Source organism: Acanthaster planci, unplaced genomic scaffold (genome assembly GCF_054643075.1).
Source record: "Acanthaster planci isolate LZ-2023a unplaced genomic scaffold, COTS_SCS Contig83, whole genome shotgun sequence".
Taxonomy (NCBI): Eukaryota; Metazoa; Echinodermata; class Asteroidea; order Valvatida; family Acanthasteridae; genus Acanthaster; species Acanthaster planci.
The window spans coordinates 11430-30854 of record NW_028257705.1 but is presented as its reverse complement, the minus strand read 5'-3'; the positions used below and the strand labels follow the sequence as shown (position 1 = coordinate 30854).

Genomic DNA, 19425 nt, shown 5'->3' with positions numbered 1-19425 from the left:
TCTCGACGTTTTGTGTTTATAAATCTATTATCTTGAGGGATTTTGAATTGTATCTTAGTACTAGTACTTCCGTAATTGTTTACATTAGGAAACGTTACATAACCCATGCTCAGTGAACCTATATATATCTCTATTAAGAATAGATATATCTCTATTAGGAATAGACATTTAGATCTGTATACGCAGGTTAAATGTTAACACCATACATCACCTACCTGTTCATTCTGACACCGGTTTGTCTGTTCGCTTTGTGGTTTCTGTTCAAGAACTGGAAGAGCAAAGTTTTGAATTAAAATCAGCTTCGTTTATCTTTCACTCACGGAGCCTGGGTCAGCCTTATATAGATATATAGATACGCAAGATATCCCCTTAATATAGAGGACCCATTAAGATAAAAAAGAGTTGATCCCCAATAAAGGAACGTTTAAGAAAGGCTTACGTATGAGACAAAACCAAGTGGTCATCTGGCTCCTTTATTTTTTTCTATGGTACTCAGTTGTTATGTTTGTGCGACTATCTCTTAGCGCGTGAGCATAAAATCTACATCATCGCGTCATGGCGTCACGAATTGTACTCTTCCATCTCGACGATAAGTGTCTTCTGCTCGGTTCTTGTACGCCCCCGGCCCGATGGGGCACTCGATGTCAGCTATTTGGGTCACGGATGCAGTAGTGCAGTGTACGGGGGAGTACTTTTCTAGCCTCCTAAGCTTTTCCCGAAACGAGGTTGGATTTTTACCGAGACCAGCTGGTGTAATTTGTAGACGGTTTTCACATGACGTAACACGACTGTCAAAGGCATTTCAGAAAGCGTACCATGTCTGTGGAGGTGCATACATTTTCAAATATGAGCAGTTTCTAATGGCAGTTTCATGTACGCCTGAATGCTGAGAGACTTGGAAGGCCCGTGAGTTTCCGCACACATCTGAACATTGACCGTCAAAAATCACATGACTTAAAAATCCTCTATAGACTAATCCAATTAGACGCCGAAACTGCGGTGGCGCCGCAGTGACACGCACAATGCTTTAGCTCGACGCGCGCGTGGTTGGGGGAAAGTGCGACAACCCTATTGGTCGAAGAGGCATGTAAGGCGCGCGCATACCAGCTGTCAAGGAGCGATGTGCCACCGCAGAAATGGTTTGTAATTCCGGCTGTCGAATTACATTATAGTCCATTCACCTCTATCTAACCTTTTCTGAATGTGTCACATTCCCTTCCTGTTCATATACTCCAATTGGGAGTGGGATGAATGTGTTCATTGTCATTAAAGCCACTGGCTCCTATAAAACGCTTAAACAGCAGGGTTTCTTGGGGGATGTTGAATACAATTTGTTGTCTCTGATGTCGTAAATGTCATGGCAGTGCAATAATTTTGAAAATCCTCCGTTTCAATGGCGTACTTCGTGGAATAGGCATGAAAAAAGAACACAAATCTACACTCAATTGCCATTGTTGAGCATTGAATTTACGGTGTACGAAGTATCGGATATTTTATCATTATTCTTTTGTTGTAAGGTTTGCCTTGTCTCCAGTACACCCCAGGAGAGAAATTGGAGAACACTCCCACAATGAAAAGCTATGACGCGCAGCCCACCTCACGTCGATAGCTGATTCAGACTATTACTTATTGTGAATGTCAGACACGCGGGTGGGTGGTATTCAATCTTTTTTGTGTAAAAGATGTTTTGGTATCTGATGTCTCTGTCTGTATAGTCAATCTGAAAACAGAATGCGCTGACTATCTTTGGGGCGATGGCCTCTGTGAGTTGTTTATTAAAAATCCCACGCGTGGCGTGTCAATGTGACAGGCGTTGTGCTCGTTGTGTAACGCGTGAGTTGTCATTATAGTACCATTCACAATTCAAATTTACATTTCCGTGCAGCGCCTGGTGACGTTAGCAGATATTCACGATTGGTCCTAGAAATTTGTAGTCATTCATATATCCTGTTACGTATGGACCTTGCAACTAAAACCATAGTTGGTTCGTAACCGATATTAAAAGCTTACTTGGTCTCATTTCTTTAAATCTAAATTGCCCAATTTCTTTTCGTCCTGCATGAACAACACGGGAGATAATAATATTTACAATGACAAAACATTCTGCTTAATGCGCTCACTCAAAAGTGTTAAAGCCGTGCTTGTTGTGTCTTTCTTGAAAGAACATGAAGTTTATTTTATTCATTCAATAGCAGGTCTAGTTTTTAACACCTTTACATGGCATATTGCGAATTTTAACAGGAGATTCTCATAATTATACATAATGCTGTCACCGTCTCATCTATTTTACTTTGCTGCTCGGTAGGATAGGGCAACTCAAATGAGCAGTGGCGTACAAAATGCGTGTTGGAGACAACATGTGAATACTAAAAAGCACTTTTGCCCGAGATAGAGTTCGCGCCATTATTCATATCCCGGGTAACGCACGTGCGTGCATGCAGGCCTGCACCATTTTGTACGTGTTGTTTACCCGTAGCAGTTAACTTGCATGCTCGTCGTTTGACGCATTATTCTATGAGAGATGCTGATAGTATCGCTCTCGCGTCGTTCATTTATGCGGCCAGTTTCGTGATACGAAATTCAATACGTTGTTGTTTTCTTGCATTTGCCCGTGATGTCATTTCCCAAAGGTTGATGACACTTCACTCAACATTTGGGAGCTTGTTTCCAAGAAAAGGAAGTTAATGGTAGCCTCTTGTCTATTTAACCCAATCTAATGTAGTTGGACTGTATTTCTTTTCTTGTAGCAATAACTGAAAGAAACGGTCTGTTTTCGATTTCCGTTTTCTTCCTTGAGATTGATTGCCAAACCAAGATAATTTTTAATATTTTAGTAGATTCTTCCGTGGACTTTTGGTTTTTTAAGATATTCCTAAATTCATTGGAGAGAAAAAGCAGCATATGGTCTGGGGGTGCAAATGAAGATGCTCAGTCGTTTATTTAAAAAAAAACGGCGGTGATACTGTACGAAATGACCAACGTTAGGTAGACTTGTTTGTCCAACTAATGTTTCTGATGAGCTAGAAGCGCTAAAACGGTGGTGCACTGAGTGGTTCCCGGAGGCAAAACAAAGTATTTTATCAAATAGAAGTGATAGGTATAAGGGTATAAAGGATGGCTGCTACTGGACGGACAGCACCACATTCCCGCCAGATTTCACCACAAGCAACCAGCGCCACATCTCAGGTAAGGACACATCTTTATTTTCTGGACATTGTTGAATATAGCCTATATTCTTCAAATTCCTGATAGCAAAAAATCATATTTTTTAAATCTCTAACATTAAGTAATTCGCTGTTCCTGTTGGTTTAGAGGATATCTTTGGACAAAAACGCTCTCAACCTTCAGCCACAACCTTAAACAATTCTCCATATAGTGTTTGACAAAACTGCCAATGTGCGTGTTTTCGCTTGAAATGCGCTCTAAAAACTCCGGGGACAGGTAATGTTAGGGGGCTTACCCTTACCCGGGTCAACATCGACACTCTTTTTGCTCATTCTGATTTTTGTTTTCTAGGGAAGGGCCAAGTCTTTAGCGAGAACCGAATTCTTAGTCATTCTGACCTAGAAGTTTTTAGAATGCGCAATTCCACAAAAAAATCTACAAATCAATTTTCAAAAACTACAGTAATTTCCACCAAACTCAATTGTACTGCATCTTTTGTTTCATTTGACAAGCTTCAGTGTGTAGATATTCGTATTACCTTCGTGCTTTCTACAGCGCGTAGTTTCTGATAACAAATACGTATAATTATACGTCACACCGTGGCAAAATTCCTAAATTTACATCACATGCTGAGACATACATGTATCTTGGGATTTTTCTCTTGCGCTCTTTAAACAACCTCATCTCGAAAACAGGAAGAAGTCATTCCTTTCAGCGATCAGATGGCTTGAATTTCATCTTGATGGCGGTTCTTGGATTTGTTTTTCGTCAGTTGCTAAGTATACACTTTGGGCGTTTGACGTCTGAATAGGTGGGTTTAACGTGATCAGATCTAATTGAAAATGTCTATAGTGTTTAGAAAAGGCAGGAAAGATAATTCATGTTTAAAACCAAAATAGTTACGGGACAAAATATCGGTCATGGTCAGGATGTTTATCGCAGCCTGAATTATTCAAAAGATCTTTGCTAACAGAACCCAAAAAAAGCTGGCCAGACTACCACAAGCCCGCGCAAATGCGTACGGGTTTTAATAATGCACCCACGCACTCGATGATGGGTGTGTGCGCACTTTGCTTTCAAGCCAACCAGTGACTACGCTCACGATCATGACGGGAAAATGTGAACTGAAAATACATTAATTGCCGGAAAATTAGTCTGGTTTCCTGGACTGAAGACTTCCGATGAATCTTGATAAAACCCTAGGTCATGTATCGCCAACGATTAAATATACATGTAGTTCATGGCGCTATATGTCATGAGCCATAATTGAGCTCCGTCTGGGCTGGAAGCTATCATTTCATTTATTTTAAAATCGGGATGTACCTTTATAATACGCAATGGCACAAGATACACAAGAAAATTATCTTTAAACAGACAAAAACAACTGAACAATACTGGATTGCCTGAAGACATATTAGATGTAGGCGTTGCAACGTGATATTTGGTCACGGCTATGTTGGTCACATTTAAGAAACACTATTTTTTAAACGTGTTTTACTTACACACACACACACACACTGTCCAAAAGTTTGTTCACAGTAGATTAATGTTGCAAAAAAATATAGTACAACACTGCTCATTTATCAGTATTATTTTACAGTGCAGTTGTCGACAAGTGCGTTTAAACGGCAGAAATGTAAGACCATAAACGATTCTATCCGAACGTTGACCACAAAGATTTTGGAATATTTCGGAAAACGGAGGAATTTCTGCAATTTCGTTACGGACATTGGTTGATACCGGACCCTCAAATAACAGTGATAGTTATATTCATCAGGTCTGGCAACCAGACTAGCGGAATATTTTGCCACGTCTTTATGAAACGTGACCTTCCGGAAGTCGAATCTTTAGTGAGAAAAAAGCGTGAGTTGTTAGTAATTCAAGCAACGAATACGCTAGCAAATGTGTCACTTTGAGGTTTTAAGCTTTAAATTCATCGTTTTGTTGTCTTAATGAGTGTGTCATAGAACCCTAACATCGGTAAGTGGTTTTTCCATTGGGGAAGGCGCGGGCCAAAGGCGGAACTCGGGTTCTGCAAAAGGGAAAGGGAAAGGGTGCTAAAATGGAACGGATTATCGGTTTGTAAATACCTATCAAAACACCTGAACAAGAAAGGCACCAGACGAGTTACACGTTTTCCTTCAGCCGCTACCTCTACACTTTCATTATAAGTCGTTTGCAGAATGCTTCTCGTTGCTACTAAAAATCGACTTTCTCACTGGTCTATTTTTTTAGTTTATCAGTGCATTTTCCTTGTACAAACAGAAACCTCACCACTTGGATATGTTCCCAATCTAAGATGGAGAGGTTTATTAATGATGCAATATTTCAATTTTGTATGATCTTTTCTAAAGCTACAATAATTTTAAGGAATATACACTGCAAAATAAAAAATAATAATAATTCATATTTACACGTGGTGGTCACAGTGGCAAAATCGAACATCATTCCATCAGTGTATTACATTAACAGCCAAGCTCTTTTTTTCGTCGCTTCTACTGGAACTGTTACAGTATTTCTAAATTTGGAAGAGCGAGAAAACTTCAGGATCATGGCCTCCTCCGTGCCTCTCTTGGCAACCTACCTACTTATAGCCTGCATTGTGGGGGCGGGCTTTGCTTCAACCCACGTGGAGGGGATAACGGCATCCCAAGGTGCAGCTAGAGGGTGAGAAACCATGTGGCTTCTGGACTTTTGGCAGGTCCCGCTAAGCAAAAGGAGTTCCCCGAGAAGATAGAGCATGAAGGGGGGCAGTGAATGGTATTGGACCAAGAGCTAGACAAACCGTGGAACCTGTTTGCTCTATAAAAAGAACATTTTGAAAATGCATCCTTTCTTAAAAGGCTGAAAAGCGATTGGTTTAGTAAACTGGATTCCTATGAGGTTAATGATTTCTTTTAACATTTGACTGTCAGATTGAAAATCTCGAATCGAGTTGAGGAAATCCGGAAACTGATGTATACCCGTTTATGAAACGATCAGGCTTGGAGCTTCTATTTTGAATTACAATTTTGCAGGCGTCCTCGTGGTGACATGGTGCACCTCCTGCGGATGTCTCTCCGCGATATATACGTCCACAGTGCTCAGCTGCTTAAGCAGGAACTAGACAACAGTCTGGCCGTAGTAGACGGCGCGGTCAGCGGCGACACTGGGTGAGTCGGTTGGTTTCGTGTTTCTGAAAGCCGCCTCGACGTAGGCCTACGCCAATATAATACCGATTGCCAGTTCGAAGATCGCGCGATGAGGAGCTGGAGACCCACTTCACGATTAATTGCAGAAATGATTCCTCACCCCCCTCTCAAAATAATGAAAAAGAAGAAAGTGCAGTTTTCTTACTTACACAGATTCTATTGAGTGAAAGCTTAACTATTTTTAGGGTTCCTAAGAGTGAACTTCGACAAGCGCGAGCGCCAACCGAATGCAACTTAGTTGTACACTCTGTGTTTACTGTTTGACCTTGTGCTGTGACCTGGATTTCTTTTAGTTTCTGAAACATTTGTGGTGCAAAGGGACTGATCATTATTATGCCAGTTTTCCTCTGTCATCACCACTCTCAGACCTGCCAAGAGGAATTCTGCCGGGCCAGGGTCCACCTCGTTGGGCAGCGGGCCACTATACTTCCTGGCCAGGGGATTGGGCCTCGACGAGGCGTCATCCACCTTCGACGATACGGTTGAGCACAACGAGCGGCTATTTGACATCGCCGGACGGAAATAAACCAGTGGAGAGTGTAGCGGACATGTACCTATGTGGACTCATCCAAAAGGAAATAACAAGAAATTCCCAATAATTTGAACAGCAAAAATATCAATATGGAAAAGGCTTTTTCAGCATAACTGACTGACTTGATTGTAAACTGTTTGGCGATGTGAACCTAGATGACCGAATTTATGACGTAGCCCCGATCTCTGCGGGCGTCATTTTCCGATTTGCGACCTGCATCCGATATCCGTAAAATGAGACCAATATAATTGAGCGCCCTCTGTCAAATAATTGCAAGGTTGTTACATCTTACCCATATCTTGTACATTTTAACCCTACTATTTACATTATGTATAGTGCACGTTTCCTCATTTTCAGTTTAGGTAATCCTATGTAGGTGTATACAAATCAGTCTTGCCTGGTACCCTTCATTTTGTAAAATGGGACCGTGTCATCATTGTGTTCCACTTCTACAAAAGTATCAGTTTAGGTAAAAGGCGCGCCTTGCATTCGGAGCACTTCTCGGTATCTATAGTTCAGTGTGACAGAGACTCGTAATGCCGAATAGGATAATCAGTGAAGAAATATCGCGCAGACACGTAGCGACCGTGAGTGGATACATGTCTTGTAAGTGCAGGTTTTGAATACGTGGCTCCGAATGTACAAATGGACAGAGCAAACTTCTCTCGAAACGAAGCCACATCGAGACTCTGCAAGACCACGCATTGCAATAGGTCACGTTCAATCACCTCTTGTATTATGCGGTAGCGCCTAAGATAGTGCAGTAGTTCAATTTAAAGAGAAAAATAAGAAAGGAAACCAACGGATGCGAATTCGCTCTGGACAGTCTCTTCGTGCACACACACGAGACTTTTTCAGAGTATAGTAAAGGCTTTGCACTTCCATAAATTTTGTTCGTGCTTTTTTTTATTTATTAAGATTCTTTGTTTTTCAAAGTGCATTATGGTAGCCACAGTCTTTCATCAGTAGTAAACAGTTGAATTCTGATAGGTGTGGTAGAAGCACAATGCCATCGCAACTGCGAAGTACTCTAAGTATGAAATAGATAGCAAAAGTCAATGAAACATGCAACCTAATAAATTGACCAGAGTGGAAGGGCATTGGTTGATTTGAAGTGGTGATGTTTATTTAACACGAGGCGTGTTGCCTTCATAGAGCGCACACGGCCCGTCGCTATTTCCGGGGACATTACTGTAAGAAGGAAAAACGAGGATTAGAGCATTTCAGAGCTGAAATCTTGACATTGCTTAAAATCTGCACCTGCAGTCTACCCTTCAGACAAACCACATGATCTGCTATCCGGTAGTATTCTGTCGGTACCTGTTTTGGCGTTGAGCATTGAAGCTTAATCCTCCCAATAATAATGGCAAGCAGGTGTATTTTAATTGTATTAAATCCAGATGCATTCTGGACCGTTGGGGCAATATCTTCCAAATACTTGTCATATGATATTACTGTTGTAACCGAAACTGATTCTAATTTTGGAGTACTGGTTACAGTGTTATGAAGCATCGATGGGCACTGGACTGTCACTTCGATTAAGAGGACTCGGATTATACGGTTTCAACTGCTGGTTCTGAACAAACGGGGTAGGTGGGTTCCACCCCTCCCTCCTTGGAGGCAGGATTGTGAGGAGTGGGCGTAGTGAAGAGGAACTACACCATATGCACCTATAATGAGGTCTTAAACGGGCAATCTACATTCTTAACAGCCTAATCGTAGCAGCTGTAATGAACTTTTGTTCAAACTTGTTAAATCTTTTATAAGTACGCCTAAGTCTGTTTTGATAAGGAGACACCTCATTTCTTGGACACATATAGCCCCCCCTTATTAAAGCCCCTCCAATATGATCACAGCATCCTTCCTCCATGATCACAGTTAGTTCGTTTCCAGCCAAAACGAGCCTGATAGGCTAACATCCGATTTAAGAAATCAATATAAGCCATGGCAGGCACAAAGCAATGTTTACATGACAGTGTCACAACCTATAGTACTAATTCCTTGAGTCTGAACTTGCAGTGGCGGATCTGTTGATTCATATATGAAACAAGGAGGTTCTACAAATTCGGGATCTGGCTGGCTAATGGCTTTCCCTTATACCCTTCCGTTATAAATTCATCAGCCTCAAAGGCGCTACCTAGGTAAGGACGTAAAACGGTCCTTCGTTTGTCTGATGCCCAAGCAATGGCAAGTCCAGGCGACACGAGAGGAAAAAAAATCAAACAACTCAAGTCCGAAACCCAAGCGCCGTGAAATCCCCTGCGAGCTGAGAAGCGCCACTGCTAAGTGAGCCGAGGAGGCACTCAACTCGCTTTCAACGAATTATTTGGCAGGACTCTCCTCCTTTCCCGCTGGAGCTGTGTGCTAAGGGCCAGGGGGTTTCCTCCCGGAACGCACTAGACGCGAGAAGTCACGACGTCTCCATGGTGGTCTCGTGAGACGAGCGATTTTAAAACCTGGATTGGCTTTCCTCATTTTTTGTACTTTAAATTCGGAAGGGAAAAAATTCTGAGGTAGCGTTCTCCAAGTCCATGTGCACGTGACAAGAGATAGGAAAACACAGGGTCTCCTCTTTTTGGCATAAAATAAGGAAAAATATTTGGAATGAAAGTACGTACCGGGCATTTTGATGAGGAAAGCTGTGCATTCATAAATAATTTGGCACCCAGCACGACGACCTTGCTAAATACAGGATCACGAGGGTGCATTATGAACACACAGCGCCGAAGCTTGTAAACTTAACACTCGCTTATTCCTGCCGAAGCTACTAGAATTTAACCTTTCAATTTTAGTTCACGTAATATCTACTGACGTGTTAAGGGAATATCAGTAACTCGTGTTAGAAATAAGGTAATTACTTTAATGTTTACCTCACGCACATAAAAAAATCTGAGTGGTGAATGCTTGAGAGTACACGTAGATCACCGTCAATTCCTCGTCTTTGCATGTAACAACAGCGGATGGTGAATTACATGTGCCTGGCACAGACAGACCTAAATGAAAATCGTAACTTGGTAACACTGGTATGAAATTTTCTCCCCCAAGTTTTTCTGTTGATAGCATCACCCAAGGTCACTTGATAAAACTTTGCATAAAATATGGTGTGCAACAAAAGGAAGATAGCCCCGCCCATACTAAGAAGACGAGTTTTTATTGGTCAAGGTTTAGACATCACCGTGTGGTCGTCCACGGCGATGTGTGGCACAGCTGTTCCCAAGCTCTTATTAGTTCCTTCAGTTCAGCTGCACTCTAAACGGTTGGCCCCGATGGCGTTGTGCATCGAGACTTTCCACGACGTTAGTCAGGAGAATGAAAGACGGAGGTAATTGCATTGTACGTGTTTTATTTGCTTTTCTGAGTGGAATTCGTTTTTTTTTGGGGGGGGGGTCAGATTTGACTGCCCAGAGTTCTGCATTCGCAGTGGTGTGCGTGCACATACAAGACTAACCGCCACACGTGTTCATGGTGTTCATTACCTAAGAACGTAATGTCTGAAGTTGCACCTTTGGTCGTCGAGTTTGTTGATAAATTATCAGGAAATAAAGTAAGAACAATGGAAATGTTTCAAGACATTATTTCAAACATATGAATCATGTTACATTTCATTAGAATTTATTTCAAATCCTATGTCAAAAAAGATACTGACCATTTTTGTTACAATCAGGCAAACATTATTCTCCTTTTTTCAACTGAAGGAAGTGATTGTAGTCAAAAATTTGTTTAAAAAGTACCCACTATGTAACAATTGTTCATGGTTATAAAACAGCTTTTTCAAAACGGTACAGAGTAACTGATTTGACTGCATTTAAAAAATTCGGAATCCACTGGAGGAAAAGTCAGCAAAATGTTTTTGAATTTGACACACATCGTTTGATTACAGAAGTTCGTATTTGTGTGTGATATCACCACCTCCGTATTTGTGTACACTACATGTATATTTTGCGTTAGAATCAATACTTTTTTATCTTAAATTGAAATGCAAACGTTAGGACGGTACTATTTCGGGGCAATTTGAAATTATATACATGTAATTATTCACTTTAATCACCAGTGGATTCAAATAAATCCATGAATTAAATTCAATGAGAGTGAATATATAATTTGACTTTTTGTACCAAACATACTTTCAATTGAAAATGTATTGGTGAAAATGTCTGAACATATGGCAATTTTATCTATTTTATTGATAGAAAGGCTCTTCGAATTACGCTGCTAATGTTCACTGCTATAGTTAGAAATCTTCAGTAGTGTATCCAGCTTTCGGTGTTGGGGGAGGTGGCAAATTCAAAACACAAATGCACTTTCGGGCTCAGTCAGCATGATAATTGTGGAGAAAAACTATAGCCTATTCATTTCATAAATACATAATACCAATTATTTTCTTTCCTACTCATCTATGAAGTAATATCAATTGAAAAAAAAATATTTTTTTTTCAATCCACCAGGGAAGGAAAGTTGCCCCCTCCCCCTGGAAATCTTGCAAATAGAAGAAAAAGTGTGTTGTTTTTGGTGTCGAAATTAGATTGCCTGAATATCCATTTTGGGGGCTCAGTTTTTAAACAACGACGCTGTCGTCGTTTGTTCGCACAGACACGCTTGTCTGCTTGAAAATGAAATGCGCATGCTCGTTTGTGTCAATGGGACATGGACATATGTGACCAGATTGAAAGGAAATGACAGCTTGAAGATTAGGTTGCTACCAACGCGCACTTGCCAGTGCGTTCTACTAATAGCAGTCTTTTGGGAAACCGCCCACACCAGTTTGTAACCCAAAACAGTGTAATCAAAGACACGGACTCATCAATTTTAAAACCGCCGCTCGAATTCGACACTTGAAGGCCTTGTCGGTGTGGAAAGAGTGCGCCCCCTTAGGGAGAATAGAGATGGAGCGGTAACGCACGGCGCTGTCACCGAAAGCAGTTTCGGAGGATCAGTTGGTTTACTGAAGCAAATTGGCCACATAAAGCTAGTGTTTCAAGTAGGCTGTCATACATTATGCAGAACACCACTGGCGACATGTCTACATGATATAAGCTCAATAATTTCAACAACAAGGCATCAAATCTCACACCTGGGCGCTCTTCCATTGCATCCCCTGCATGGCAAAGTGTTCGTCGACTTGGATATGTATTATAATTCCGTAAGTCATTCCTGAGTCCTTGTATCGGATTCATAGCTCGATGTTATGAAATTCAATTTGTAAGTTATACCTCACGTTTCTGGAAAAAAAACTTTCACCACACGTTTTTGAAAAAGAAGAATCAGAGACCACTGGGGATTTGCTAACAAGAGAAATGATCACCCCATGGCCCAATTTCATGGCGCTACTTAACCCAGAATTCCGCGCTTACGATCTCCATTCTGCGCTAACCACGCAGAAAAATTTTGCACTATAGCCTTTTCAATACGTTCGCTGTAAGTACAGAATTTTCGCTTGCGGGAAGCAGCGCCATGAAAGTTACCGTACCTTTTAAGCACAGATTCCTTAGTTACGGAATGTACGCAAGCGCAAAAGCCAAATTCCTCGCTAGCCCGTGAAATACGTTCTGCTACGGTAAGCTTGCGGTAGGCAGCGCCAGGAAATTGGGCCCTCAAGCTGCTCAGTAGAATAGACGCCGATTATACCCGAGCCGCGAGTGAGGGCATTGTCAACGTTCTTTGTCCTTTACCTGGCCAAGCACACATGTATTTCCATTCATAAATACCTTTTTATGATGCATACATATGATGCATTTCCAATGATATGTAATACAAAACTGCTGCAAACTGCTTGCTGACTACAATGACCTAAAATACCTATCTCAAAATATGGAGGGCCTGACGTTTTGATCCTAGCAGAATCTTTCTCAAAGGCAAATGACAAGTGGACAGGGCAAACAAGCAAACAGATAATCAACCAAGCATGGATGAATGCAAGAGGAATGCAAAAGAAAGATCAAGAAAGCTGAAGGCTGGAGAAAGGGGCAAATGATGCATGAAAGGCATGGTTGAACAACAACGGAATGTAAGAAAAAATACAATGGATGGAACTGGACCCCAAGTGGGCTTGGGGGCATTATCTGCATCCTCTTGGATGTTCAGGCCTAGGGGTTGTATGGTGTGGAGACGTTTGATCCAAAGCTTCTCGCTGTTGAAGCAAACAGCATCTTTACGGAACCCAAGCGATTCTATGCCCTGTAATTTTAAGATCATGTCAGACATAGAATGGTTAGGAAGGTTGAAGTGGTGGCCTACAGGGGTATGTAGTCGTTTGGATGGAACTGGACTGTCTAGTCCAGGAAATTACCAAGCGAACGGTGAAGCTGAAGCTGCCGTAAAGATCATCAAGCGGCTCTTCCTTAAATGCAGAGCCACGCGTGAAGACCCATATCATACCTTGGCATGCTGAACTTGCGTAATGCTCCCACTGAAGTCATGTCAACCAGTCCTGCCCAACGCATGTTTGGTCGTCGAGCCAATTCTCACATTCTGCCCTGCCTTCTCAACAAATTGGAGTTCATTCCCCAAGATGGTCATTTCGCAGCCGGCCAGAAAACCCACAAGCAACATGCCACTGCAACACACACAAACGAGCACAGAAAGGAACCCCCACCATTCGCCGTCGGTGTTGCTGTTCGAGTGCAACCTATCGACAACAGATCAGCAGTTTAGAAGCTGGCTACCGTAACAAAGAGGCTGGGAAAGAGGGCCTACCTTATGACCAACCCTGATGGAAGACAGTACAGACGGACACGCCGTCATCTCTGTCCTGCCAAACACGCTCGAGTTCCTAACGTGCCCCTGTACTTCTCATCCCCCTGTCGCCTAGATGCTAGGACACCACCTCAGTCAGCTGTACCAAAACCATCACCTCCAACAGCTCCACCCCACATGCTGTATTCCCTCCTTCCACCTCACCAGCCCCTCCAGTTGCCCCGCCCACCAAGAGACCAAGTCGCATTCCAGTCCTCAACCATCCAGTCAAGCTACGATCCGGTAGACTAACGAAACCTATTTCACGACTTGACTTGTGAACTTTGTAACACCGTGATTTAAATCGCCGCCTCTGGCATATCACACGTATTGTGTAGAGGCCTACTTACAATTACGCAGACACCGCATTGTTTTATCCAGGTTTATTCCTCACTCAAATTAGCAGGATGCCATGAGCCAGGATATACCTCATCCATTTTTTAACCCTTCGGAACTGCTGGATATTCTAATCATCATCCACTGAACCCCATTAGACTTCTTAATTAGCACTTATTCAGTGTTGAAACTTCTACAATTGGATTTAAAGGGGGGATGTTGAGTGTACGCTGCCACTGGTAGTATAGCGCCACCTAGAAATGCCTGGCATGCTTGACCCCTGACCTAGGTAACTACTAAGGTAAAAAGCTGGTCACATTAAAGTGTCCTCAGAATAAAACACCTCCGCCTGAGTTGTCACGAAACAAAGATACAAGGCATCATGAAAAAGGAGGACCAAATCATGATCTTGGATGACAATGTGAACGCGTCTGCTGATGAGAAACTCTAGCTTGGACTTGATTGGACGTACCAGCAGTGGTTCAAGGACAGTGGTATCCATGTACTGGAAGAGCCAAGTCAAAGCCCCTAACCTATAGATAATCTGTAGAGGGAGCCAAAGACTGGAGTGATGGCCAGGAGACCATCCAACCTGACCCGGCTAGAGGCTTTCGCCAAGGAAGAGTTGATCATTATCCCACAAGAGAAGTAGTGAATTCCGGAACAGCTTTCTACACTCCTGCCCTGATAACTCCATCATTGTCCACATCTACAGCCGTAATAATTAAATTCAATGGACAGGGCAGGGCACTCCATTGAGTAAAGCAGTATAAAAAGCTTCAGCGCTTGTAGCGTGCCTCTGGGGGCGGGTTAGCGTAGCGGTTCTTTCCTCGCTTGGCACCAATGAAGCCCGGGTTCGAGTCCCGGCTTGGCCCAGGCTTTAAGTGCATTTGGTTTCCAGTCCATACTCGCTCTCGCTGGTTTTCCTCGGGTACTCCGGTTTCCTCCTGCCTCTGAAACTGGACCTTCTTCCTAACTCCGTAATGTGATGCTGATTAATAAAGTGATGAATAAACGCAAATAGCCTGAGTTGCTGAAAGCGCCATTATAAGAAAAACATCATCAGCATGCCTCTCACTCCTTCGCTGTGCAGCAAAGCTCGAAACATATTCGCGCCACTGCTTACCACCTCGTTGCAAATGGATAGGTAGAATGATTTCATCAAACCCTTATGTCGGCATTAGAAGCTCAAAGGGAACCCAACAAGTGGACAGAATTATTGCCACTCATCATTCTGCTTAGTCTTCGCTCATCGTTTAAAGCTGACTTAGGATGTAGTGCCGTAGAGCTAGTTTATGGTTCTACTCTTCGACTCCCTGGGGAATTAATCGTTCCAGTAAAAAATGTAGACAGTCTATAGACCCTATCAGCTATGTCGACCGCCTTTGTCATTACATGTCGCAGCTCAAACCAAAATCACCTAGAACTACAGAGCACGAAAGTCAAGTTCCTAAAGATTGGTTTACTCGCACGCATGTGTTTCTGGGCGTAGATGCTGTTAAAAAAAAGCATTGCGGCCTCCTTATGAAGGCCTGTATCATGTCATCAAGAGAGAAAAAAAATATTTCATTCTATACATCAATGGCAAACAAAGTACAGTAAGTGTTGACAGGTTGAAGGTCGCTCATACTGATATTGAATCCCATACACCAGCTTCAGTTCAACCTCCATCCGACAGTGTACCCAGAGAGGCAGAAAGGTTCACCAGATCTGGAAGACGTGTACGCTGGCCAAGAAAATGTGTACAGACTTTCCTCATCTGAATTAAAATATTGTACATATATTCACTTTGTAAATATTTTCTTCTGTTTATTGTCGATCACATTTTGTTTGCCAACATGCGATCTTGAGGGGGGCTAATGTACTGAATTCCGAAACAGCTCTCTACACTCCTACCCTGATAATCCCATCATTGTCCAAATCTACAGCTTTTATAATTAAATTCAATGGACAGGGCAGGGCACTCCACTGAGTAAAGCAGTATAAAAAGCTTCAGTGCTTGCAGCGTGCCCCTCACTCCTTCGCTGTGCAGCAAAGCTTCAAGAAGCCACTGGCCAATACTGAAATCAACTAGCAGCCAGTTTACATGTATTTTGTTCTACTTGTGTTTGGATGTGGGGGTAGGATCCGGCTTGGCAGTGTTTGCTCCTTACGGTGAATATCCCCGCGGAAGGCCACATTTTCTTAGTATTTATTTTTGTAAATATCTACAACAATTTTGCCGAGTCAAGAAACGGCCGGAGAAGACCGAGACTCAAGCTTTTCTTTATCTTTATTTATCGACCAAACCTCTAAAGAGACGTGAAGAAAGCTTGTGCACACTTATAGGAACCGTCTTAATTAAGGTAGTCATCAAGAACAAAGGCTACGCTATTAACTATTATGGAAAGACAAAACCTGGGGTACATATAACTTTCAACAGGAGCAAAAAGAAACCCGGGCCGTATCTATTATTATGCAAATGAAGTTTAGTCAAAACACATGTGGGTTTGTGTATTGCAACAAATGGACAAAAGATATAAAGGAAGTACCAACATAGGCCTGATAGCTTTTACAAAAGTATGTTATTTTCCAAAGGGTATAGGCCTAAATACTTTTGAGCACAACTGTATACGACAGATTCTGCAGCGATCAAATTTCCTACCGAATGCATTCAAGTGCGATAGGGGAGAGCATTTCTGAGAGACAATGCTGTCCCATCCATATTTGAAGACTATCCAGATCATTTGAAGCCGGTAAATAATTACACTTAAATTATGCAACGCGACTTCAAGCATGGAATAAAGCGGTTTCACGGTTTTCCTTGTTTAACTGTCATCTTTTTCCAGCCAAATTATTGTCTGGAGCTTGGGCTTTAACCGCCAACGAAGAAGAAAGAAACACCTCCTATATAAGATCCGTTTCCAATCCCAGCCGATAAGGCGTCTGGCTCTGGTGAGCACGTGATGGCAGAATGTGCATACAGTCATCCTCAAACGATGACGTCTTTGGAAGCTCAGGAGCGCATCGCCCAGCTGGAGAAGAAGGAAAAAAACAGTCGCAGAAGACAAACCTGCAGTTAACAACCACGTCTGCATCAGTGAGGGACATCGTTCGCAGACTGAAAAGGGAACGACTTGTTCCCGATGACAAGGTTCAATTAATCCAGTCAAAGTTCACAAACCTGCAGTTTGAACTCGCAAACTCTTCATCATATCCAACTCTAATCGACTATATGGCAGATGGCCCAAAGATAAGAAACTTTGAATTGTATCTGTGCTACTGCTCGACAAAAGCTTATGATTTCAACATTATGAAACTAGTTCATGTTTCTTATTACATGTATTACTGTAGTGATTTTATTCTTGAATTTGTAATCAAGGCCTGGCCAGTGTGACATCGCCAGACAGAGTTAGTTACAGGAATTCAAATAGCAATCCTTATTAAAAAGTACAACAATGACACGAAAGCTTCGTTTTCAACTGTGGTGCCCTTTTAGCCATGTAACAGGCCAATATAGTTCAACTTCTGGGGTGAATTGTCGTGACACTGCTAACTAAAATTCCCATTATATATGTTCACAATTTATGCCGTGCAGAAAAGTTCAACATTCAATAAGAACACAGAATATTATTTAGCGCTTGAGCAAAGGTTCCTTGTACAAAATGAGATTTTACGGTATTAGTAAAGGCTTAAGAAGAACCATAAATTTGGCCCTCTGTTTCACAGATTTTCTCTTTGTACATTTCCTTATGTAAAAACAAAGAATAGAATTAAACTGTGGCCCTATTTTGTATTTTGTGTTACGTACTAGACTTCATTAGTATTCATGAGCAAATCGGAGCTCGTCATTGGCCGATTTCATTTCGCGTCTTAGAAGTAGAAATGATACGCAACAAGGTGACGTTATAGCAATGGGTATCCACCTCGCTGCCGTACGGTAGTTTTTCTTGTAGCATCAGAAAATCACTCTGGACCCGCCGTGTAAAAGTCTGTGTCATGTATTCTTTATGGAACCAGTCTGGAGTTGTATCCTAATTACTGTTACAGTGAAGACCCAAAAGGTATGTCAGCACCAGACTATTGAAGCCCTGTTTCTATGCACATCTGCACTCCACAATCATCACATGGAAATTTAGCAGGTGAGAAAAACAATGGCACCTGTGAGTACAAGTAACGTGAGATTTCTGTTTTAATATTTATGAATTACTGGTCCGGAGGTGCAGGTCAGGTTGACTACCTCCCCACGCGAAGCGTCAGGACGTAGTCAAGCTGAGCTAAAAATGTGCAAAGTAGCCTTTTTGTATAGTTTTATCTTGACTTCATTTTGTTCAATGTGTTTTGCCCATTGCGCGTCCCCTGTTCACGTGACTTTTTAATGCGTCTAAGCACATCCAGAATTCTCTGCACAAGCAATGGCTCGCGCGCGCGCTTCCCATACAGTTTGTTATTAGGGAAATATAACCAGGGTTCGGATTTTGTTCGAACGAGGTTTTTCAAAGACTTGTCGACGTTACTATGCTTCAATCGACAGGTTTGAAGAAAAGCTAACTTCTGCATCAGGAATGGGAAAATTTTGAAAGAATAATGCATGGTTAAGGTGTGTGCAGCAACGAATTGTCGGAGATCGACGGTAAATCAAGTTTAGAAGAAGGAACATCTCTGGACATCTAGAAAAATCTACCAGAAAGCCATAATTTGTGTTTGTCGGATATCTGCAGACGCATTGAAACAAAATTAGGTGACTAGATGATGTGATGTGAGTGACAGGATTCTTCGTCACGTCAGGGCAGAGATGAAATAAAAGCGAGAAACCGAGAGCTGACGTTTCTGTAGAATGAAGCAACAAACAAGCAAGTCAACGCTACAATGAAAGAAACTTTGTGTAATTTATGAACTTATATTCGTTCTTAGTTAACACTGACTTCTTTCATTTCTCCCAGAAGGTAGTTGCTAAATGTAAATCTCTGGTTAAGTTGTTAACTCAACCTTTTTTTTAAATCTTATTTATAAGTGTGTGTTGTGAAAACGGCAGCAAGTTAGTTTAACTGCTTATTTAAAGCTGCACTCACTTTGTGCTCACAGAAAAGATTCTTACACTTTTGTATGCTGATTTCGCTTTTAATTGAAATTTATTCTGTGTAACAGGAATGGATTTCGGTACAATTTATCCTGTGAGTGTGTCAAATTAAAATTGAGACTTTATTTTATTTCTTATTACTGATGACCTTTTCAGTGTTGTCCCATCGAAATCAGTGGAAAAGCCTACTGTGGGTCTTGGAAGAATTCTTGCCGAATCCCGTCTTGCGTCACTCGTCGCCCCAACGCGTCGACGCTACGACAGCTCTATCCGTCGCGTCGTGCCGTCGACCTGTTGCGTCGTGGCCTTCAGCCGTCGCGTCGTGTAGTTGCGTCGTGCCGTCGCCCTTTGGCGTCGTGCCGTCGCGTCGTGCCGCCGATTTGTGCTCTCACCGTCGCCTCATTACTGGT

General features: G+C 42.1%; 1 protein-coding gene across 1 annotated transcript; it reads left to right on the top strand.

Annotated features, from left to right (window-relative positions):
- Positions 1-2743: 2743 nt before the first annotated feature.
- Positions 2744-7988, top strand: LOC147795303 (uncharacterized). The gene is made up of 4 exons (XM_087132101.1): positions 2744-3186; positions 5679-5832; positions 6183-6317; positions 6723-7988. The coding sequence occupies exons 2-4, from the start codon at positions 5717-5719 to the stop codon at positions 6880-6882; spliced, it is 411 nt and encodes a 136-aa protein (XP_086988227.1). The 5' UTR covers positions 2744-3186; positions 5679-5716; the 3' UTR covers positions 6883-7988.
- The last annotated feature ends 11437 nt before the right edge of the window (positions 7989-19425 follow it).